Source organism: Hylaeus volcanicus, chromosome 1 (assembly GCF_026283585.1).
Source record: "Hylaeus volcanicus isolate JK05 chromosome 1, UHH_iyHylVolc1.0_haploid, whole genome shotgun sequence".
Taxonomy (NCBI): Eukaryota; Metazoa; Arthropoda; class Insecta; order Hymenoptera; family Colletidae; genus Hylaeus; species Hylaeus volcanicus.
In genome coordinates, this window is record NC_071976.1 from 8,657,696 (window position 1) to 8,683,023 (window position 25,328).

Genomic DNA, 25,328 nt, shown 5'->3' on the forward strand with positions numbered 1-25,328 from the left:
AAATTATTTTAACTGGCTCAACAATTTTTGGTTCATTCGTAGGTTCTATTAGTGCTTCTCTCCTTGTCGAAATTATTTTAGCGGGCTCAATAATTTTTGGTTCACTCGGCACATTTTTAGATTCTGTTACTGTTTGTTTCTTTGTCGAAATTATTTTAACTGGTTCGACAATTTTTGGTTCGCTCGCTGCTCTCTTAGGCCCCACCAGCGTTTGCTTCTTCACTGAAATTATTTCCTCCGGCTCGACAACTTTCGGTTGATTCAACGCGGTCTTAGATTCCGTCACCTGTTGTACCTTGCCCCCGGGTATTTTCTTCTGCTCGACAATGTTCGGCAGACTAACTACGCTCTTACTTTTCGTTGCTGTTTGCTTCTTCGAGGAACATAATTTCTCTGCTTCGACGTTTTTTGGCTGATTCGACGTATCTTTCAATTTCCTCGATGGTACCACCACGATCTGCGCGCCAACCTTGATAGGTGGCTTGTTTCGTGGCCTTGGAGTCTGTCTGAACTTCTTCGAAGGCTTCCTCGAAGGCACCGTCACGCCGTAGTCTATCAACGTGCCATCTTTCCTCTTCTCGATCGGTTTCATGGTCTTCAGGATCTCGTCGATCTTCTTACCAGAGACCTCATCGGTACTGTTCAACGAACCCTTCTCGATTGTTCTGTCTATCTTGCCCTGGCCCTCCAAGCTGGACCCTCTCACAGGTGACGGTACCTTAACTGAAACATCGGCAGGTCTGTTAGTAGATTTCTCCGAATCTTTGAGTGTTACTTTTGAATCATGCACATTAGCCTTCCTCGCAGGATTTCCTTGAACCAGTGATGCCTCGACTTTACTTCCCGTCTTTGGGTCCTCTTCAACCTTCTCAGCCTCAACTTTTGTCACAGCTGTTCCCTGTTGCTCTACCTTCACCTTCTCCTTCTTCATTTCCGGTTTCTGCTCTATGCTAATTATTCGCGGCTTCACAGAAGTATATTCGACCATTTTTGGTAACCGAGTCGCTGAGATGATCGACGCATCCGAATTCTGTCTCTCAGGTATCGTAACTTTTACCAAGTCACACTTCGCACGATTTTTCACTTTCTTCCCGTATCTGCTCGACGCAGTCTTCTGCCTCGTGTTCCTCAGCGACCTTGTAACGCCCACAGGTTTCACCGCCATCCATTTCTGAGGACTTTTCACGCGAGCCACGCGAACGTCGTCTAACTTGAACGGCTTCTTCTCGTCGAGTACAGGTTCCTTCGCTTCCACGTCCTTCCTAGGTGTCTCAGGCGTCGATGAATCGACTGGACGACCTGGCTGCGCCAACTCGACGTCGGGACGCACCGTCTGATCGGTTTTTTGCGACGTGATGACACCCTCTTGCGGTTGCCGCTGCGGGGATGTGTTCTTGGGTGTGTTCCCTCTCTTCTTGATCTTCTTGAATGCATCCTCGGAAGACCACCATGGAATAATGCCCGACGGAGTTCGGTTTTCGGTGGGTGTACTGGGTTTGGGATTCTCGGTGCTCAACGATGGATCTTGGAGACGATTCGTGGGTGGCTCGTTCGATTCCGAAGTCAGGTGCATGTCGCTGGCCTTCACGGTTGACGGGCTACTTTCTGCGACACCAGAGTTGGGCATTATTTTAGTGAATTTTATTTATTTTAGCGAGGAGTTGTAGGTTATTTGGGACTTTAGGCAGACGAAGAAATAATTGCGTGGTGTTTGAAAGAGGGATGGGTTCTTTAAGATAATAGAATTATTTGTTGTTTACCATTTTATATTTAGTATTTGTTGTTTATTATTTAAGGTACGAAAGTGATTGTTAATATAAAAAGTATGATGAGATCTCTTGAGACTATTTTTGAGATGTAATATATTTCATCAAAATCAAATATATTTTAATTTTAAATTTATTAGTTGAAGATAGTTGTTCGAAAAGTAGACACTTTGAGAGACTCTATCGCGTGGTAATTATTTCATCTGATAGTTACAACCAGAAATTATACAAATAAATAAGAAATAAGTAGATAACAAAATTTTATTTAGAAATAACAAATAACAAACAAATCATTCATGACCATACTCGAACATTCAACATAAAAAGGTGTCGTTCAAAATCGAAGGTTATCTTCATTTGTTATTTATTATTTATTATTTGAATCAAAATTTGCCCAACTCTGCGCGACACTGGACGTCCGATCTTCTTTCACTGCCGGACCAGGATGAATCTCAGGGGTAGCGCCAGCTTGGACAGTCTTACTGACTTGTTCGAATTTTTCCGCGTTCGTTACAGTAGCATCTTTGATCACGTTCGCGTCTTGGCTCTTCGTGGTCTTGGGCACGAAAATATTCTGCGGTTTCGGCGTTTCGGGAGTCGGTGGTGGCCGCGCAGGAGCGGAGGTTGTATTAGGCTTCAATCCAGCGTCTTTTGGTTGCTGTTTACGCGGCTCGTTGAATTTCGCAGCTATATGAAGATTCAACACAGGCGTGGTCGTTGCAGCAACGTTCTTGGGTTGCTCCTTCGACAAATTGGCGCTGCTCCTGGACGGTATCCTGATTTCTATCTTATCCATCGAGCTGACGACGTCCAACTTGTCCGCCCTCGCCAAGATGCTCTTCAACTCGGAGACTGGTTTGCCATTGATGGAAAACTCGATCTGTTTCACTGGAACGGTGTTCTCGCTGATGGATATCTGCATCGAGTCGAAATCCGTCTGTGGACTTGGATTGGCAGCTCCTACGACGTTGCTCTTCTTCGAGGATATCACGACGGAGAGCTGATCCTTGGCGCCGGTTCTCGTCGCCTGGTCGTCCATGTTGATGGACACCACAGAGTCGTTCTTCGAGGCCGTCATATTCAGCTCGATTTGCGGTTCTTTGGAACTGGAGACTGTAGTCGCGGATGTCTGGGTTGTATTCTTCGTTGGAGGGTTCGATTTGACTGGACCGCGTTTCATGTACTCCGATAGTGGGTTTGGGGGTTTCCCATCGGCCGCCATTTGTGGAGCCTGTAGAAATTTAGGTTATTTTGTTTTTTAATCAAACAGAAATCCAAGTGTGAGTAAAAGTGAGGGTGGATAGGTAGAATGAAACGTACAGTGTGTATAATACGTAAAATAAACAAATGGAGATGAAGATCAGGTATAGTACAACACACGACAAGTTTTAAAACAATACCTCGTACGCCCCTAATCATAATGATAATTGAAAAAGACTTAGTTCAGAAAATTCATATGAAATTATACTTTGCTACATGCAGTGGCATTTCATTAAATCTTCAACACCGTCGCGTTGAATACAATATGATTATGTATGCGAATATAACAAAAAGAAACGTACATTTTACCCAAGATAAAAGGCTACCCCTTATTGGATATATACCATGCCATGTCTGTTTGATTAAAATATTTGTCGATAAATGTTGGTTCTTGGTGAAAACCAACATTATGTTTTTCACCAACATAAATGTTGGTGAAAAATGTTTATAAATGTAGGTTTCTTTTTATTATATTCATGTTAATTATATGAATAATATATATATGCATATATATTATAAATGTAGGTTCCTTCTTATTCCATGTTAATTATATGAATATAATAAAAAGAAACCTACATTTAACGTAAAATAAAAGTCTACCCTTTAATAACAGTCATATCCCCTTAAAATATGTAAAACATTAAAAATCGGGAATGTTTGACATAACCAATCAGAATGAACAAAGTAAATACGTTTAACATTGTCCATACAGATAAATGAAAAATACGCGTTCCCACAGACCTGCGACCTGGAAACGAGATCCTCCGCGGCCGTCTGCTTCTTCAGCTCCGTATCTCTGATCTCGGTAATTTCATTCTCCCTCGCCGTTTTTCCAGCCACTAATCTGTTTTCTTTGATCCGTTTCTTATGCGCGCTGACCACACGGTCCAGCCAATGGGCGCGCTCGTTCACCGACTGCAGCATCCATTTCTCGTACGAGTTGGCGTCCGCCTCCTCCCCCTGCGCGGTGATTCGCTTCAGATCCTTTATTATATCCTCCACTTTCGTCATCCGTAGAGCTTGCTTCTGTTCACCTACGGGAGCTTTGCATCCGTCAGCCTCGGCGAAGCGGTCCGGGACGTCCTTCGTCTCGGTGGCTGTGACCTCTGTCGTGGCACCGCTGATGCCCTTCGTGTTCAGGAACACCATCGGGACTGTATCGAGCTTCGTGGAGACGTTTCGTCTGGGTACGTGGTTGCTATTCCAGCCACGGAAATCGACAGGATTTATCGCGTTGCTATACTTTTCTATCATCGTTGCATACGACGAAGACGTTCTCTCCGGGTCGTTGCTTTCTCCCATGACTTGGATGACGTCTCTGTACTGATTTTGACAGTCGTGATTCGTCAGGGAGGCTTCGCTGCTGAATTTAGCTTCTTGGTTCGCCATGCCAGACCCACCACCGTGAAAATTCCCTTGCTTAGTTGCCTTGTCTTTGCTTTTCTTCACAGATATCACAGATGCAGTGGAGAAAGGGCTTCTGTGGATCCTGTTGACCATGGCGGAACTCATCGAATCTCTCAAAACTCCCAAGCCAAATTGAGTACTCATCGCTTCGTCGTAGCTGGCTATTATCTGCGCGTACGATCTAGGCTCCTTCTCCATGAAAACATCCGCCATGTTGGTCCCGTTTCTCGCGTCTTTCGAAGCTTTGTTTCCCGATTTTCGTCGCCTCGGAGCCCACTCCGTCGAAACATTTTTCTCAGGTGGCGATTTCTTGACCGAAGTCGGGCCTGATTTTGGTCTGTTTCGCGGCTGAGTGCAAAGTGTCCCGTTCCTTTGCTGCCTCGCGTATTGGACGCTCTTGAAATCGTTGGGTTTCCTCGTTCGGGCCGACGTTAATCGAGAGGATTTCAATAGTCGCACGTCGGAGTGGTGCTTCTTGTGGATATTTTGGAAATGGGGTCTGGTTAGTATCGAAGCACCTGTAAACGTTAGGTCTTTATTGCAAATTGACGGATTCTTTAAAGTTCCTTTATATTATTTGACAGATTCACTTGCTATATTGAAATGGAGAACAGAGTGTACATAAAAAAAAATTATATTAAGTGGAAAAAAGAATAAAAGGTCGAAGAATGGGACTGTTTTGCAACCTAACTCATATTAGGATAAAGAAATATGTATCGTAGGTATTTTTGACTTGCAATTCGGTTTTTTAATGATCCTCATCCACTACATCGTATAATAATAAGATTAGAATTTTAGACGCACTGCAATTTAATTTTAAGGAGAATGTTTTAAAAAGATTATAATTTATTCAGGTGTCTACATTCGTTTAAAAATAAATTGTTTAAGATCTTACTGGATGGAACTGAGCGGGGAACATTGATCCCCAATACGTATTTCAGACGATTCATGGCTTTGTTTTCATAATACGAGCTTCGCTAATGATGAAACGTTTCTGTTCTCTTCGATGCTTCTGGGATGAATTAGAATGTTCCTTAAATTAAGTTCTACACGTTTAATTTCGAGGACGGACCAAAGAGGTGTGATGAAAGTTGTTGATAGGTTTTTCCTATCGTACACGGCACATCATGTTGAATCGTTGGTCGGGTTATGTGAAAAATCCATTAAACAAATGCAAGTACGGGTCGATTTTATTCCTCGAATCGCTTCAAGCCATTCGTTAACCATTCCATTCATTTGAACATAATTTTTATTAGATACTCTTTTAATTTCGAATATCCTCAATCAGAGTTTGTATTACTAAAGCGACAAGATGATTTCAAATAAATTATTTATCAGATAGTACTGTAGAGTACAGTAGATTCCAGATGTTTAGACAAATTCATATTTTTAGATATAAATAATGAAATTGAATTTAAATGAAAGTATTTCTTGCATTCTAGACTAGTTCAATTTTATATATTTTTAAAACTGTGCAGATCTTTGTACACTTCCCCATATTCTCAATAACCATAAGCTTCCACAGTCTAACAATAGAAATTAATTCTAAATTCTTACCTTATTCCATCATCATCGAATCATACCACTTATAAAATAAATAAGTAACATACTCCTGTTTCGTCGCGTAGACGTTAGTTATAGTACAAAAATATTGCAAAATATTCCACAATCTGAACAATGGTAAGGTTCTACCTTATAGTTTCGTGTCGTGGAGCATGATTTGCTACGGTTTTCAGTGTATACGCGACAAATCCGCGAAGATCGAGGGTTCTCGTTGCTGGCAACCTCTTTGTGCCATTGCACGCCGTAAGTAAGCCTCGAAAAATGGCACTGGCGGCACTTTCAGCTCGACGAAGCCCGCCTGGCGCGGGTAGATCGCAGGATAAGGATCTCGAGGATCGCTGCCGGCGTGACTTCAACGCCGGCATCTTCGACGCTGCACAATGCAACGAATCTCGACGTTTGCGCTTATCTTCGCGATCTTTCCTCTCTTTCAGTTTTCGTCCCCACAACCACAATCGATTTAAAACGGTTGGGATTGTTGGATACGAATCGAGTCGGAGGGACGTTTGGTCAATTTTTCTGTGCTTATTTATTATATCTTATATATCGTGTTAGTATTTATTATTATCTTGTGTGATTTTCCTTATCGAATCACATTAAACTTGAGATGCCATATAGAAACCTTCTTTAAACTCTGCAAAAGATATACTAAATCCAACCTGCGTAAAAAATGGCGTACCACAGAACTTACAACGTCTGACAGTTATCGCTCATCTGATTCATATGTTGACCCAAAAGTTCAATTGACCGTTAGGTATTTGCACACCACTCGAAAATCATGCTGAGTAATACTATCTTCAAACATAATCTCCAAATCGATTTACTTAAACAAAAATTTACTTTATTTTATTTGACTTGCTCCTCTAGATTGATAAACGATTCACTCGCTCAATTTGTGTTAAGGAGCCTCGTAATCATCACTTTTATTTTTATCTTTTGACTTTTATTACTTTTGGCTCTTCTTAAAATTATTGTCGAATTTGAACTTTTGCAGATTATATCGGATACAATATAATCTGAATACATCGAAGTGGTTGAAAATGAAAAACATGTATGCACCCTTAAAAGGTGAAAAGGTTATGGAACAAAATGGTCCTATGTAATTCAATAAATACCTATCAAAATTCAAATGTGCCTTCGAGTTTTTCTTAAAAATGGCCACGAACTTTGTGGACAACCCAATATTATTTCTGTTCAGTTGTTCATCCATTCTTATTTCGCCATAGAATCAGTGGGTACCAACACACTTGTGCTCGATTTTCTCCCTCGGAGGGAGCAATTTGCGATCGAAACGGGAACGGTCGGCACAAGATGCACCTGGAAAGGTGAAATCATTGATTAGTCGCTCGGTGTAACCTTACCTCCAGAGTAGAGGTGCACGTTGATCGATCTCCCAAGAAGTCGGGATGGCGTTCGCCGCGATGCTGATGGTATCACGATGCTGCCAGCAATTTGTTGCCGACCCCGGAGCACAGCCATACCCAGGAAAATAATAATCCATCCGATTCGTTGGGGAATCCGACGGAATTCGTGATCGATCGAGCGATAAACGGACGAAATCTCGCTGAGAAGTCAACCGGAATCTTTAACTGTTCTTTCATGTGCCAACTACTTTCCACTTGAAATATTTCGTTGAAATAATGACGACGACGCTCGAAACCGTTCCCACGTAATTTGGGGACGGATCGACAAGTTCGAGGATCGAACATCTTTTCAAGGTGTTTCCATTTCGCACTGATAAGAATGGAATGTGTTTATGCGAGACTTTAACGGACATCCACGAATCTGTACTTTTCCTATCGTGGGTAAACGCCAAATTGCGTCACGGTTTATGTATCCACGTCGGTTAGATAATATTTATCCATGGCAGAGTTCATCAGTTATGGAATCGAAAACGAAGGCAAAAAAAAGTGAATTTATTTTGTAACTTTGACGTGACGAAACTTTATCCCGAATTACGTTAAATTTATGTTAGAGGGTCAGTCCTTTGTGAAAGTTTCAAAGTTAGGATTTTCATAATTTTCTTTTAAGGGGAATATTTATAGTTGTCGTAGCTATAATTCAAGAATTACTTTTCGCGATTTTAATATGTATGTACATATTTTAATTAGCAAAAGGTACTAAATTTGAAATAAAAATCCTCTAACAAATTTATATGTTCGCTATGTTTCGAATTTCTAAATATGTCTTCAAAAATATGTCTTTTAAATATGATAGAGAACATCAACATCTACCGGATGAACGAAAGAATTTTCTTTCGACGAAAACTTGCTGTATTATTAAACAAAATCGATCATTTCGAATTCCGAAAGATGAGGTTCTTCGCTGAAACCATTACCACTTCGTTAAAAATCAAAATTTCGAGAAATCCTTAATAGGACACACAGTTATCGCCGTATAAACAAAGTAGGCTCGGCGCCTACCGCGTTAATGTAGAATTTATCTAAATACGAATAAATTCACTACAGGAACGCGACACGCGTGACACTCATCTCCGTCTTCGTTGATTATCCGAGGATCGATCGAAAAAATGGCGCGGCACGTTTAAAAAGGAAGTTCGTGCGACACGCCATTCATCGACGATTACCAAGTAAACGTTTAATAACTGCCAACGACAAAATTGGCGCCTTCGAGAAGCTACAAAATGTACCTCACTCGCACGAAACGCGCGATAATTACCGTGTCTTCCTAAAAATCCCCACAGACGAGGGAGCGGTCGACTCACGTGCGACGAAATAAAAGTAATAATTACCGCGTATCGTTATGCAGTTTTATCACGTGCCGCTTCGCGAGTTGCGCAATAATTTCGGGACGTTTGCTCATTTGACTAATTACCGAGCCACGATACGATGTTTCGAGATCATTCGCCACGGTTCATCTTGCGCCACTTATGTTCCACGTTATGGTATTTACATATCTAAAGTGTCTCCGTTATTGACCCGAGACGACCGTCTCGCGGAATATTAAATTCGCGAAGAGGAAGTCGCTCTTTCAATTAATTCGAGTGGCTGGAGTTTTTGTAACCGAAAGATTACGGGTTTCTCTGCATTGTATTTCATCGAAGTTTCAAGTTCCTACTTCGGATCTTCTTCCTTTCACAATCTACATTGACATTGCCTGCATTTTTCCACTAGCAGTTTGGGAATCATCTGTTTCATGATTTTTTCTTGTTTGGCCAGGTTTAACGGTAAACAGAATGAACACTCAACGTAAATATTAATAGGATGATTACATTACTTGGATCCTGTATAAAAATTATTTTTTTGAACCAATGATGAACTCCATTTACACAATTCACACTCTCAGATACAATCGAATGCTATGTAAGAATGTTCTTAGAGATATACTGTACCTTAGTTATTTTTAAATATGTCTTAACAAATACATTTGGACTTTAAGTTCAACACCTTTTACTAATTAAAATATGCACATATTAAAATCTAGAAAAGAAATTCTTGAATTATTGCTATGACAGCTGTGAGTACCCTCTTTTAAAAATATTATGTAAATCCTAACATTGAAAATTTGACAGAGGACTGACCCTCTAATATAATTTTAACGTCATGTACCACGTATTATTCCCAATTTATTTAATCCCATACATTCAAATCCAACTATCACACCTATAGTACCATAAATTCCTCATTCCCTTTCCATATATATTTTCAAAAGCCTAACACCCTATTTTGCCTTACTTAAACGTTTACTATTTCTGACACCCCATGTCAAACACCTACAAACATTCACAATAAACAGAACGAACAACCACCGTAAACATTAACGAATGACTCTATTACTCTAACCCCACGTAAAAATCGCCTCTCGAGAGCACCAATGACTCAATTGAAGACCCCTGAGAGAACGCGATCCGTCTCAGACACGAGTAAAGTCTCGCGTGCCGATTGCCTGTTAGAGAACCCGATTTTCTGACTCGATGAACGCTACCTACCTCGCGAACGACGGTTCTCGGAAATTCGAAAGTCTTCCAGCGCGATTGACCGGTTCTCCAGGAGATTCGCGGTGGCAGATACGCGCGGCACGAAGGGCCAAGGCATCGTTCCGCCACGTAGCGCTGGAAGTCACGATCTGGAGCTGCACGAAGTGCAGAGGTCGAGCCGCGCGGAGGGCTCAACTTCGTGGCTTGAAATTCCTCGCGGTGTTCGGGTAGAACCAGCCAACCCCCCGAGAGCGAACCGAGCGGTTGCGAGCGTCGATCCGAGGATTTTTTTAAGCCCTCCTTCCCCCCCTTTACGTGTCCTTTCTTCGCTTTCCTTCGCGTCGCTCCCCGTCCCTGTAAGCCCGAACGTAGAAAGCCGTCACGAAGTCACGAACGCTATTAGCAAACTGCGGACTCGATCCGCGAGAACCGGACCTTTCCGCAAATGAGAAGCAAATGGGTGGTTAACGAATGGCATCTCGTGTTTTCCTCCCGTCGCGTTCTGCTTTTCCTCTCTCGTTTATACTCGTTAGACGTACGCGGCTACTAATTATACTCGGAAATTTGCGTAACTTGTAAAATCTGTTTTTCAACATGGCCCATTTTTCGTTTTCTATTTCTTTCATATCAACACGTTTATCCTTGTCGGGCCTATCAAGTTTTTGCGTTCGAGTTGCTCGAGGAGTCTGTTTAGTATTGCGACGTGATCGAACGGGTGCGGCGTTCGGCTGTCTCATTTTGTCGTTTGTAGCTGCGTTAATGATGAGTGGTGACCATTTATTAACGCACTGGTTGATTATGAATTAGCCATTACAGGTATACCTGTCCTCGAGAAATTGACTCAGAGGAATGTTAATATTCGTTGAATCAATTTTTAAAAAATATCAGATTTTGGGGGATGATGAGACGAAACTTTTCTTATATTTACAGTTTATTCTTAGGAAGCTTAGTTTCGGAAATAAAAATTGAAAAGTTAGAAGTTCATTGGAAAAAACGAATTTCAGGAATAAAGGTCTTCCGAGTTCTTAATTTTTATTTTTGAAACTAAACGTCGCACGCATAAACTGTAAATATAAAAAGAGGTTCGTTTTGACATTCTCTATAAGGTAATATTTTATTTACATTCGCATCTCTACACTTCATAGGATTTCTAGCAAAAGTCGTCCCCGAGGTCAAAGGGTTGATGTACTGTGCAGAGAGGTTGAGTAGCTCATCCGATTGGCCACAGTATGATCTCCTTGATTATATTATAGGATATCATGATTCATATTACACCGCCACTAATCAGATCCTCTAACGAACGTCTAATGGTATCTTGAGCCAGATAAGCATCTCTATATCAATCGAATCACATCCTGATTGCGAGAGAGCAATGTCTGTCAGACACGACCCCCTTAGCGGATTACACCTGATTACATCGAGTAATACCGTACAGAAGCTTCGAAAGACAATTTCGCCACCCAGCGCGACCTGAATCGCGGATATCCTCGATATGCAAAGCAGCACTACCTATCAACCTAGTATAAATTGCGTAACGAGCAATTGGCAAGGATTTGCATGTTGAAGCAAGGTGGCCCGCGCAGGCGGACCGCGAGACGAGGGAGAGGAATAGCGAGAGGGGGTGGAGGGTCCGGTTCGCCTTTACGGGGTCCGATCATGCAATCCCTCGCTACGAGGGCCATAGAAAATAAAATGTTGAGCCTTATACGGGCCAGTGGGAAAGTGAGCCGGCGATGGGGACCGCGCGGCGGTCGGCTCTCAGTTGGTTAAGCAGAGGCCGTTTTTGCCAGGCAGCAGCCCGACGCCGGCAACTGTGCCGTGTTCTAAATCAAACCTGGTCCGCGAGCAGATACCACAAAAGACGTAGGAGAAAGAGGGAAAGGCTGCGACGGGGTCCGAGCGAGCTGGACGGTGCCCTGGAAGGTATCTCGGGACCAGGTCTCGAGATATACCTTAATGCATCCTCGTTGGTCCTGAAAGCATCGGGATCGCGCTCACGTACCGCTTTACCGTTACCACGGGTTCGATTCTTCTTCTTCTGCGCCGTTCGCCGTGCCTCCTTCTTCTTCCTTCCCTTTTTCAACGGCAGCTCTTTATTCTTCTTCATCATCTTCGTCGCCGTCTGTTACTCGCGTCTCCTTAATTTTTTCCGAGCGTTCTTCTGGCCCGCGCCACCCTTCTTCTTCGGTCAATTATCGCTGGCCCCGGAGCTTGATTGACGATCGATTTCGGTTCCCTTCGAACGGCGCAATCCATTTCGCCGTACACCTGGGTGGGGCCCCGGGTGTCGCGTTTCGACGACGGCCTGCCCGTGGCCACGCAAGAAAACGAAACTTCGCGTTATCGTTGGTAACGTAATCAGGCTTTTCCACGAGGACCGGGATAAGGTAATATCCTGAGAATTCATGACGATTGGTAATCGTGTTCTTGGTCATCGAACGTAGGACAGAGCGCGAAAAGATTCTCTAACAGCGTCAAGAACGTTTTCTCTTGGGCTATACTGTTAAAGTTTAGTGCGTCATCAGGTTGCTGAATAATCTTGCAAATTCATGGTCATTGGGTGCAGTTCCACGTATAGTGTTCAAAATTATAGATAGTTGTTTAACTTATCATCTCTTAAGTCCTAGGACCGTTGAGCAAAAGCACCTCTATTTTAAGGCAATCAGTCAGGGATCCAATCATTGCAAGAATTGCGATAACAAATTTTATCTTCATTACGCAATTAATCAATGACAGGAACTCCAAGTCCCATTTGTATCTAGTCTCCAGCAGTGTTAGGAATGTCTCCTTTAGGATTACGTCTTATTATTAGAGTTTATTGCACCGTCAGGTTGTGGAAAAGTGTAACCATGAGGATTCGAGGTTATTGAGTGTAGATCTATGTACAGTGCTCAAAGATGCCTTAGCTCTTTTAGCTTCTCACCTCTGAAGTTTCAGAACCACTGAGCAGAAGCATCCTTTTTCTAAGTCAGGGATTCGATGATTGCAATAACTAACCCTCTCTTCCTTATAAGATCCCTCGAGCAGACTTGAAGTTCCATTTAATCCTAGTCTCTTCTGTTGTAGCAACTATTATATTCTTGGACATTTTCTTAACGTTGAAGCCACGCAAAACCACATCAGAGCCCATACTCTTAAGATCAAAGACAGGAAAGGACCTCCTCGAGCAAACCTCGACCGTGAGCTTCTACGGTCTATTACCGCCATTTTGGCGGGAAGCCTTCGACTTAATATCGCCCATAGCTCAGCAGTTAAGTACACCGAAACCCGATCTTTTTCGTTATTCTGGATTAGGCAGGTAACACGGCACCCTTTATCATCGCAAAAAAAATCAACCGTATCCGTTTCAGGGACTCCGGGCCCAGATGGATGGATCAAGATCCGAGAATCCCGGTCGTATCGCCGAGTCGGATCGTCGGGGCAAACAGGAATACCCGGCGCGCGAGCCTGGCAATAAACGAGCGTAAAGTACGGGTCGGCGATTAACATAAATTAACGTTGTTTACCCGTACGTAATATTTCTTCGCGAGCGTATCGCGAGCGTGATTTATCGTAACGAGAGTTAGCGCGAGACACACGTCGCCGCGGCGAGCTGAACCGAGAAAACAAAGAGAAAAGATGGAGGAAACTGCACGGATGAAATATGGCCGCGACTTCTGCCGCGTTAGAATCTCTCCGAGAGGCGTACGTGTTGGAGCTAACGGTACGCTATCTTCCTCGTGCCCGGTCAGCGTTTGGTCCGGGTGAAGCTTTGTCGTGGGTGCGTTACAGGAATGCGCAGGGTAATGCTCGGAAATTGGAACGATCGATTATTAACATTCGAGGCAAGGGTAGGGAATTTTTTTCTTGGCACTGGTTGGAGATCAAAGTGGTTAGAGGAGGATAGGGAAGGATATTGGGGCACAATTCTGTAATATTTTTTTTTTATAATTGTCGATTGCATTTTTCGAAAGGTACATGTTTCAAGAGTCTCGTGTTAAAGTTTTGGATGGAAGTCTCTGAATTTACTGGAGTTACAGTTTTAAGGGTGGAACAGTGTCCTCGACTGAAGGCTACTCAAACTTTAAGGGTGCACACAAAGTATCATCTCGATACAGATTCAGTTTTCGTGTGCACTTTTTGAGAGATACACATTTCGAAAATGTTGTATTAAATTTTGAGAAAGAAATCTCTACGACACTAGTCTTTTTTTTTAATTCTTGTGTGCTCTGTCGAATCGAGTAACGCCATGTTGATGATGATATAAAACCTGTTTTTCTTTTCGATAATTCTAATGAATGATCGAAGACAATTCATAGCACAGTTTCTTCATAAACATTTCCCAAATATTTCTCTCATTTCAGAACAGCCATAATGTAGTGTTCCCTCGAGGATGTTGATTCCTCGCGTCCGAAATTTTCAAAGTCACCAAACCTCCAGAGTTTCTGCCGGCATCGCGATGAACCGCATCGATTACGGGTTACATTTGAGCCAACACTGCTCCGGACGACGAAATTCGCGTACCCCGCGTAGTAAAAACCCTGGAATCTTCCCCTTCCGCGGCTCGAGCGGAGACAAACCCCGCGGAGGGCTGCTCGCAGCGTGGAGTGCCGCGGATGCCGGAGCGGAGTTCGCAAAATGACGACGGTGGTAAAAAAGGAGGAAAAAATCGGTATCTCGGGGCCCGTGGGCCCCGGCATACGGCGACGTCGTCGGTTGTATTTATCGACGCAAGTCGTCCACCTATGTTCCGTTCGTTCGGGCCTCTTCCATCCTCCTGGCTCGTCCTTGTCCGCCGTCTTTCTTCCTCTCCGCGAGAGAGGCTGGCCAGACCGTGGGTATATAAAAGCGGCGTCTTTTGAGGGGGAAACCGTGGCAAAAAAAGGGCCGGGGAACACGGCGAGCAACCGTGTTAACTGCGCTGCTTATGCATTCATATCCTTGTTTCGCGACAACCTGCTGATTGTTTCCACAAAACGCGACGAACCCCTTGTACCCGTGTCCGCAGGCCGGTTTTTCGGTGGCCAGCCGCCCCGGACACGCTAGGTGCCGCTCAGGACGCGAACGCGGCAAAAAGGATCAATTTGTATGCGGGTGAACGCGTCTGAACACTCTCTTGCCCTCCCCACGACTGGCCCCGGGACCGTGTAACGTCCGCACGACAATGGGACCCTGGTGGCCGATGCTGGACAAGAACTGCGCGAAGGAACTGGAGCGACGGGGATCCTATCCGACCAGGAAGCGCGAATCGCGACTAAACGGTGCTTGGAAACGAGGACTCGAACGATTCGAGCCGATTGGGGATTCGAGGGTTACATCCCTGGAGGGATTGAATAAAACTGCGGCAAAAATGGCCTGTGCTCGGTAGCTTCTGATAGGGATGCCTCGGAGAGAAAGAGGTTGTATCTGGTAGCTTGGTACTTTGAGGTGTTACACGCGAGAGGGATGCTCCATGTCTTGTGTTTGATGAGTTACATCCCTGGTGGGATTGTATAAAATTCTGTAAAAGTGTAGACCCTGGAATCTGGAAGGTCAGATGTACCAATGCTTTGGAACTTGAATAGCAAGGAGAGGGTCAGTTAGTTCTGTTGTATGCCAACATAATCTTTGTATTAGCTTTAGTTAAGATAACTCTGTCTTCTTCTCATCCTCCGTCAAACTACAGCAGCAAACATTCCAAATTTCTTCCTTCGATAACCACTTTGCTGACCACTAAACTTAAGATAATCCTTCCATTTTCTACCTTTCCCGAACCTATAAAGCCCACTACTTTTCCCTTTGAACTCAGAATTGTCCGAACCGTCTCGATACGAGTACCACGCCAGTGCCACGCGTATACCTTTGTTAACTTCGTTCAATTTCGCTCGACGTTGTACTTGTAAAATAATAATAAAGTAACGAATCAAGCGGAATACAACAGTTCGAGTGGAATATATTTTGGTAACGATTATTTAGGAGGCAATGGGTTACTGTCGAAAATTAATACTCTTTGCTCAAATTCACGCTCGATATCTCGTCTTTAGAAACTTACATCCCTGGTGAGATTGCATAAATGTTCAGTGCAAGATCGATAAAAATCCAGTCCACCTGATAGTTTATAGTATCTGATTAATGTGGAAATTCTTGGAGATCATTCTGTGAGTAATCACAAAGTAATCACTGTCCAGAACTGATCCCTGGCGCGGGTTCGCGCGACGTTATCCTTGTATTTCCGTCGCCTACGCCTTTTCGAGCCTTATCGTCGTTTATTATCTGCCGCTGACGCAGACGACCACGGGACTGCGTGCGTTCATTTGTCAATAGTGGTACTCCGATTGCTCTCTCCAAGCGCATGATTCAGTCATTGGATAGTTTGAGGGAGCAGTTTTGGGTTAGAAATATCATCGTGGTAATTAGTAACTTAATAGCCATGAATGATATTTAAAATTGACATCTTCAGAAACTTCTCTGTCCACGTCTCTTGTAAACCATTCTTCTTAATATCGTATAAAGTGAAGTACATATAAATAAGAAAATGAACTATTTATTGTACTGGACTCGATACCTGATAGAATTTTAAAAAGCACACGACAAAAATGAAATCTTTCAGAATTCAAGAGAAATAGAAATTGAAAGAGCAGATAGCTAAAATTAATAATCGGTGTTTTTAATTTTAATTCTAATTTTAGTCCAAGCGAAGCCTAAAAATTAAATTACACTAGTACGAGAAAAACAAATAATTCAGGTCTGAAAGGGTTATGATTGAACTTCTTGGTAAATTCAAGAAAGAGCAACGTCGTTCTTGTTAATATTCCAACCGTTACGAGAAAGTTTCTCCGTCTGGAACGCAAACTTTCCATCGTCTTCGATACAGCACGTACGACGGCATAACGTCGTACTGTCCCAGCGGTTTATCTTTCTCGCGATATCTTTATTTTGGCAAGTCAGGGTACCACACCTCTTAATCTCGCCTCGTTGACAGCAATAAAACAGCCGTACGGATGGTACCAGTTCGCAAACAACCGACGCCGTGATCTCCCATGGATCCGACGGCAGTTTGCGATCCATCAGTGTTCATTGTTTATCGATGGGGTTATGAAGCGTCAGATACTACACGTCGTACATAGAAATGATAGCGAATATGATAAATGAAACGGCGGGGCTGACGTGCCTCGACATTCCTCGATAATCGTCGTCACCTTCTGGAACATTTAGAACTACATATTTTACAGTTACTATAGATGGTGCCAGTCTGCTTTGCGAATCGTTTGGATATTGAATGTAATTAAAGTACTTGGAAATAAATAAGCTTCGAGGTGAATTAATTTTTGACGTTTGAATAGCAAAAGCTTTTATATTTATTTGTTATATCTACCTATCACTATTTCTACTGATATATTTTTAAATCATTATTGAACATTAGCAAAAAATGAAGGAATACATACCGTGTACAGAGTGTCAAAAATTTGATGAACCAAAGTCTGAGTAGAACTGTGTCAGAAGACTTGGAGCTAGAAGTCACAGTTACGGAGTCGTGAGAGTCGTCTTTGAAATCAAATTTATCATTTATCGAAATTCGAGGTACACGTATCGATTCCGTCACTCTTTCGAGTAATTACAAGAGAAAGGCTCAAGGTATCGCGACACACGACCACGTGCATTTCCATTCGATCGCGGTACAAGCGCGAATCGAACTCCGGAGACAAGTTAACGAGATCGCGGCAGGCACACCCCGTCGATTAGTCACCGTGGAAAGGACCGACGTGTCAATTCGGTCGATGTAACAATGATAAATGCATTTCGCCCGAGACCTGGAGGGAAAGAAGCAAGTTTTATCGATTCGATTCTTTCGATGTCACCGAACGATAATGCGCGAGAGCCGAGTCGAGCAACGTTTGCCTTCTATCTGCTCGGAGACAAGTAACGAACGTGTGATTAGAAACGAGCGAAGGCTTTGTACTCTGGCTCGTGTAAGCGATACCGAGCATACATTACCCCGATAGAAAACTGCGTGATATTACTTCTGGCACTGCTAAGTCGCAAATAGATTGCCTCGCGACTTTGTAGGGAATGATTTCTTCAGCCAAGCGCAGTAGGAAGCTCTGTCGAAGACTTTTACTTAATTTAAATTTAAGAATTCCCATTGAGTTATCACCTTCTTTCAAAAGTTTCTATATTTTAGAATATTTTTCAAGTAAGAAAAAGTCTGAAAAACTAACATCCCTGAAAAAATACGATACCACTCTAACGAGCATCTAATGATCGAACCAAGAGTCCTCCAAGGGCTCTCTAGATGGAGCCCATTACAAATAAAAGCGATGGAAAACCTCAATTAAGACTTCGAGTAACTCTAATCGACGGTCGTGGAACCGATAAGTCACCTTCTCTGAAAGGTACGGCTCCTTGAAAGGAGACAAAGAAAAGCCACGCTATAACAGGAGTTGAAGTTCAGCGGGCGATCGATCAAAATTCGCGCGAACTCATTAACAACCGCTGGCACAACGTGCAATTAACCGCTAATAACGCGGCCGTCTATTAACCGCCGGCTAATTTCGTCGTGCGGAACGACACGACCCAGAAAACCGGTTCGTTCCTCGTAATTCGTTCGCGTGATTTTTGCCAAAAGCGTCTCGCGCGGACACGTATCGACACACTTGGCAAATCGAACTGTACCTCCTTGAACGTAACAGAAAGGACATTCTTAAGGGACCACTGAGCGCAGAAACACAGCCACGCGACCGGGTTAACGGACCCAGCCTGTCCACGAATTCTTAATCCCTTGTTTGCTACATCCGTTATTATAGTCGTGTCGAAATCGCGGCGCATGTTCGCTCCGATGAAAAGGAGATCGATTAACGCAGTTAACTTGGCGCATACAATTTTCGAACGGCGTGTTCGTGGTCTTAGACAAGTTGTTTTAAAGAGGAGATTAAGATTTGATTTGAGATATTTGTGTAAAAATTTGCCTCGTGAAATTTCTGAAAGACCGTTTACTCTGGTAGGTGAGTGGTAGTTTCAGTATAATTTGCTTTCACGTGGACATGGTGTCAGTGAGTTGGAAATGTATTGCTTGACGTGGATTTTCTGTTGGGTTAGGCCTTGAGGAGCTAATCAAAAGAATAATAAAAAAATAATGATATAGAATCAATTTATAAAACCCCATTACAAGTTCTTCTTCAATGATGATATTCTTGGTGCAAATTATAATATATTTATAATTTTGTTCTGCTTTTATTAAAATTAATAATGGATAGAAAATTTTGCTTGAAATCTATGCAACGCGGCAAAATCAATTTATTATTGAATGATATGAAATAAATTCAAGAAATCACATATAAAGTTTTATATTACAAATACAGTTTTAAAATGAATAATCAAGGAATGATGATATAGGATGCATTTATGTGGTCACATTAAAAATTCTCCTGCAATAATGACATTCGTGGTGTAAAATATGACATATTTATTAGGTAGTCCTAAAAGTTCGTGCCATTTATACTTCCATTTCTCAAATTAATATGTAAAACATACTCTTAACTCAAGAGTCACAAGAAAAGATAATCTGTCTCATTTCACAATAGTTTCTCACCTCTCTCAGGTAGTCATTATACCGTTACTAGAAAATTTCTGTGGTTTTTTATTAAATTTCGTCACAGTCTTCGGCACGAACTTATGGGACGACCTAATACTTTTGTAAAAATCAATTAAAGAAGTCCTTTTTAAACAAATTTTAAAACGCAGACCACAAAATAATGATACAATTCCAATTGTATTTCTCTTTGCTCCTTCACTTTTCTTAGAATAGTCACAATTTAATTTCTTCGCCTCAGCAGCGAAGGTTTCCTCCTTAGATCAAGATCTTAGACCCCGTCTCGCGACGATCATCCTCATGAATAGATCCCGTAGATCTCCCACTTTATATTCACACGTCGACACATTTCCCAGAAAAGCCACAATCGAACTCGTCCAAGTTCATTCGTCCGATCCGGATCTCCGTGTCGCGCATCGCCACCTGGCCCCTGCTTTCCATCGCGTCCGGATCGCCCTGATGAATATTAAATATTCACGGTCGCTTAACGTCGTTACCGGGTGTCGCGTTCCTAGTCCTCGCCACGGTAGCGTCCCACGTCTTTCTCACCAGCAGACGGCATGGTACCCGTAGGACCATCGAGCCTGTCCACGGGGTAGGAACGTAAAGGGGAGAACGGGGTGAAAAAAACGAGGTGCCCCCGAGGCAATCGCGCGGAGACGAAGCGCGAGGAATGCTCGACAATCACGATCGACACGATCGGGAGTCATTGAACGTCGTGCACGAGACGATCGTAATTAATAGACGGGGGTCCTCTGCGAGGGATGACCCCGACGAGGCGGACGTAATCAGGCTGCCGCACGGAAGGGAGGCGCTCGACGAGACCCTAGTCGACGTCATTTGTTTAAGTTGATCGTTGCCCGTCGCGGTCCGAATAAGGCAACCCGTGTTCGCCACTCCGCGGGGAGTGCGAAAGAACAAAGAAGGAGCCGTGAGCGGCCGAGAGGGCCTCCTGGATGAGAACGTGGCACACGGCGAGGAAGAGAGAGAACCAGGAGACTGGGAAGAGCCAGACACCTGCTGTTCGTTGCATTGTCTTCCTCTCTTTTCTCTCCTCTGGTCGTTGCTCGTCTTTTATCTTTCGTCCAGCCTTCTTCGTCTTCTTCTTTGGATCCGCTCCGAACAATCCGCGAGACCCTTCCGCGGGAATGTAGGTGAGCCCTTGGCCGGGGCGGCGACAAAACAATTGCGAGCGTAAAAGGCGAATAGAGGTTTTTTCGCGATCTGGACGCTCTATTTCCAAGTCGAGGCGCGCCGTGTATGGGAAGCGATCCTTGCCCGCGCGATGTCCTGGGAAAGACGCTCGCGGACCGCGAGGATATTACGTGGGGATCGTTGGATGGCGAGGAAATTGGGATTGGTATTAAATGGAACGATTGGGAGCAATTATTGCATATTATGGATATACGTAGGATACTTATTTGTTAGTCTTTGGAGTACTTTTAACCTCGTGTGTCATCTAATCTCAACCTGAAACCCATTATACGTTTTTATTCCTTCGTTAGGTATACTATTATCAGAAACAAAACTCTTCTTAGATTGGCAATCTTAACACTAAACCTACGCACGACCGGTCAAATGACCGTTTTCAAATTTTTGTATTCAGTTTTTATATGCATCACATGAATTACCATATACCATATACCATATACACAATTGTTTCATGCATTATTCAATTTAGTTACACGTAAAATATTGTTGTATTTAAAACTAGTCATTTGTCCATCACAGTAGAAATAGCAAAATGTAATAGGTAAAGTAGTTGAAAATGAGGAGAAAAAATGTGTGTACAAACAAAAATATAGAGCAAAATTATATGACGAATGCAATAATAGATATAATAAATATGAAATAGAACATCAAGAGATAGATGCAATAAAATAATATTGATTTTACTAGAACATTTATAAATGTTACGAGAATAGAGAGATAATAATTAGGAAGATAGAATGACTGATAGATGATTTATTCTATTTCCAGATGCGAAACATCCTCGTGAGACGAACCATGCAAGGGACGAGGTGAAGAGACAGCGATGGCAGCAGCGGGAACGCGTCTTCGAGGTTCTCTGTATCTTCTCCTTGCTCGTGACAGTCGAAGGGAGCACGAAGAAGTGGGAATCATTCTCGAGATCACCTGGGCAAGGTCCATGGGTTCGTAGAGGGCATGAGAGCTCATCATGTTCGAACACCGACACGGGCCACGAACGCTGTCGACCTGCAACCTCTTCGGCGTGATAATTCTCCTAGTGATCGTCGCCGGTAGCTACGATGTGTCAGCGGATCTCAGCTCCGAGTTTGTCAAAGGGAAAAGTGAGTTTTTTTTTACCGCTGGCGATGCGGTTGAAAATGGCAAAGATGCTTTGCTCGTTCTCTGATATAAAACTTCAGAGAGGGAACGAAACATCGTCCTTTACTATTTATTCGTAGATTTTAATATTTAGTATAGTTCTCTTTATGAAGATTCCGTAATATCTTCTCGAATTATAATCTATTCTCTTCAGCTTGAAGATAGTATTAGTCGTTAATTATAGGGAACAACCGGTCAACCGAATTCACAAAAAGGCGTCCTGATACTTTAATTTTGTAATCTCTTCTCGGGTCCTTTTTGTAAGTTCTACCAACTAATTGATCGTATAACTATAATTCTAAGATATTTCTTATGTAAAGTGATCGTCACGATTAAGTATTAGCCTGGGAATTCATAGTTTAATTAATAAGAACCTATAAAAATGGCTCTACCCATGTTTCTATAAAAATTAATTTTTTTGACAGTGTACGAAATATATTTCATAAAAGATAAGTATAGAGCTCCACAATTCGAGAAATTGTTTACAGACACACTTCCCTAAAAATCGTTCGTAAGCTTCGCTTGTAAGGTCCAACTCGGAGGACCGCGCGTCCATCATCGACATTGGCTAGAAAACTAGAAAGTAAAGCATTGCGCCAGGTTTATGACCGCGTGGGTGGCTCTTCGCCTAGCTGAAGGGTCCCTTTAGCTCGTAGTACCTGGAAAGTACCGTTCTTCCCACTCGACGAGGAGGAAACTCTTTAAATCTCGGCTCCCTCCAGCGTCTCTCCTCTGGGAGATGTTTACGCCACAGCATGCGCTGTTGCTTTCGGGAACACGCGTGTAACAACAGAATTCCGTTTGATTAAGGTGCTAGATGCTTGACCCACATATGGTTCTGCCGCCTGTCGAGACCTTTACCTTTTAGGGCTCACTTAAGTTATCGACTTTCCATCGTAGGAGAGTTTAATTGAGGAACGCTCTTCTACCAAACAGACATAGACTTATATGGGTTGATAAGGTGAGTCTTGAGGGCACTTTGCTGACCATTGTGCCTATGTACCTATGTACTTCGAGTGTCCCTCGAGTCTCATCACTCCCCCATCATAATCGATTGTTCGTGGGCTGTAGGATGACGCTTTCATCGCCTCTGTTAGATCTCTATTACTTTTTAGGCGACTGAAAAGCGACAGTCTAATAAAGAACGTCACTTGATTGATCCACTCAGGCATTCATTGCAAAATCTTTGGTTTTTTTTTATAATTACCTATAAATTGTTTTTTTTTTTATCACTACTTATAAATTAGTTCGAGAATTCAGACTTGGGGTTGGTCCTTGCAAACCACATTTTTATCACATACGCTGTTTTCTACCTTCACGATTCAAAGTGTTTAGCTAAACGAGTATTTCATTCACAACACTTGCTTTCAACATCACCAACCTATACGAAAATAACACGTCGACGTGTACCGTTTTGCGGGTTACTGCCGGTAACTCAGTTTTGTGGACCACACATGGGATTCACCGCGTGATATACGACCGAACTTCGCCATTGTGCACGTTTCGAGGTTTACGACGTTTCGTCGAGATCAGTTTGCACGGTAAAAATGACCTGCGTTGAAACTAGTGGGCAACTAAGAGGAGGAAAGTGGTTTCCGGAAGTACCAGGAATGAATTTAAAATTATGTCACGTGGTGCCTGACGTAATTTATGTAACAAAGAAGCAAATGAATGAAAAATTAAAATTGTAATTGAAATTTCTAGCGTCTACAACTTACATACGCTTTTACTCGCTCGTGCTAAATTTCTTGGAGTGCAGAAAGTAAATTCGATACATTGAAGAGAATTAACGCGTCGAAATCATTGAATAGCGATTTCCATCGTATAAAGTGTTCAAGTTAGAAAGCTGGATTCAGTTAAAGGAGCTTAAGGACGCAACTCGTCACGCGGATAACCACCCAGGATCCTCCGAGGCGCCGCAATTCAAAAAGATATCACTTAAAGTGGTCTCCATAAAGGTTTCCATTAACATGATAAGAGAAGTTTGATACCTTCGTGGCCATTAAGCGACGGTAACCTACGCCGTGTCGCGCTGCAGTCTCGATTTCCTTCCATTTCTTTTTTTTCCTTCGTTCGCTTGACCGTGCGAGAGGATACTCCCGAGGTTATTACCAAACGATATTCGACGAAGACAGAGAATTTTTCTGTCGAGGATTAAATCTTGCGGTTAATCGTTGCACTTTATCGTTTCAAGCTTCTAACGCGTATCGCGTTTCGGAATGAGGCGTCAATTAACACCGAAGATACAGCATCTGTCTTCGGTAGGAACGTGGGAATATGGTTTCTCAAGCAAATTGGAAAGATCGTAGCGTTAACGCAATGAATTGAGCCGTAAGAGCTTAAACTTTTACGCTTAATGTACTTTATGCTTAAGCATTGGCCAGTGTGCTATAGGTTAGGTAACGAGTTGCTCACAACGCAAAATTTATTCGCTTCATTAATTCGAGCAATCTGTGAATCCTTTGTACTCCACGAATTTATTTTAACCCTTTGCACTTGGAGCTGGATTACTAACTTTTGGAAAGATATTGCTCATTGTTTGATAAGATCAGAAGGCAGGACTCTGTTAGGAATTTTTCCTTGACAAGCATGCAATTTATAAACAATAAATATTATACACATAATTATACATACAATATTTATTGTTTATAAATTGTATAATTGTTAAAGAAAAATTCATGTATTATATTTATTGTAACATAATTCGATTACTTATAGTGACACGTATTTTAAACTACCTCATATATATATATTTTTTAACGACAGTGTATATGATTGCAATCAGATACGAAAGAAGTAATTTAAATGTCCAATGCCTCTGCACTGACAGGGGTATTTCATTATTAAAAAACAAAACCTCGAACCACTTGATTAATGAGAACGAGTTGCAAGAAGTAGTGAACTTTAAGTCCCTAATGTCAAGGACAAAAGAAGCCACCAAGATTTTTTATGTCCACCGTCCACGAGTGCAATTTTGGACCTAACGAAGACATCGTTTCCAGGTCGGATAAAAACCAGTCACGGTCGTCGATAGTGTCCTTTTTGTCCAGCGATCGATTCCGTGGCTTTCAGTCACGTTCGCTTTTACATTAAACTAAATTCGTGCTTCGGTTTTTACAGAGGCGGTCCCGCCTTTGAACGCGTCGCATTAATTCTATCAACCAAAATCTCAACTTTCCCTTTAAGTAGACGCCTGATACACCGTCGATCTTCCGGATTACGCGCTAAGCCGTCGCGTATCATCCGAAGAAGGAAAACATGTGTCCAATAACAGCACGGCTACCTCTCGATATTTATTATCGTGCGGATAATCATCCGGGTCCTATCAAACGCTAACCGCGACGCTCCGCCGAACGTTAATCTCGGTATTCGAATTTACATCTTTTATATCCTTCGAGTTTATGGCTCCTTCTACCAGGTAAATCTTGTGTGAATTAGCTATTAAAATTTTGTGGCGCGCGATAAACCGTATGGGTTTGTCGTTCGTGTGCTGTGCTGT

At 42.6% G+C, this 25,328-nt stretch overlaps 1 protein-coding gene across 4 annotated transcripts in view; it reads left to right on the forward strand.

The window, feature by feature from the left end:
* The window catches only part of LOC128876484 (epidermal growth factor receptor), a 238,435-nt gene that overhangs the window by 176,677 nt on the left and 36,430 nt on the right, over nt 1–25,328 (forward strand). For 3 of the 4 annotated variants that reach the window (XM_054122911.1, XM_054122914.1, XM_054122908.1), the window contains one exon: nt 21,461–21,792. The exons of the other annotated variant lie outside the window; for it this stretch is intronic. In XM_054122911.1, coding sequence (XP_053978886.1) covers nt 21,660–21,792 — 133 coding nt within the window. In that variant the 5' untranslated portion in view covers nt 21,461–21,659. The remainder of the gene's footprint in view (nt 1–21,460; nt 21,793–25,328) is intronic. 4 annotated transcript variants of the gene reach the window in all.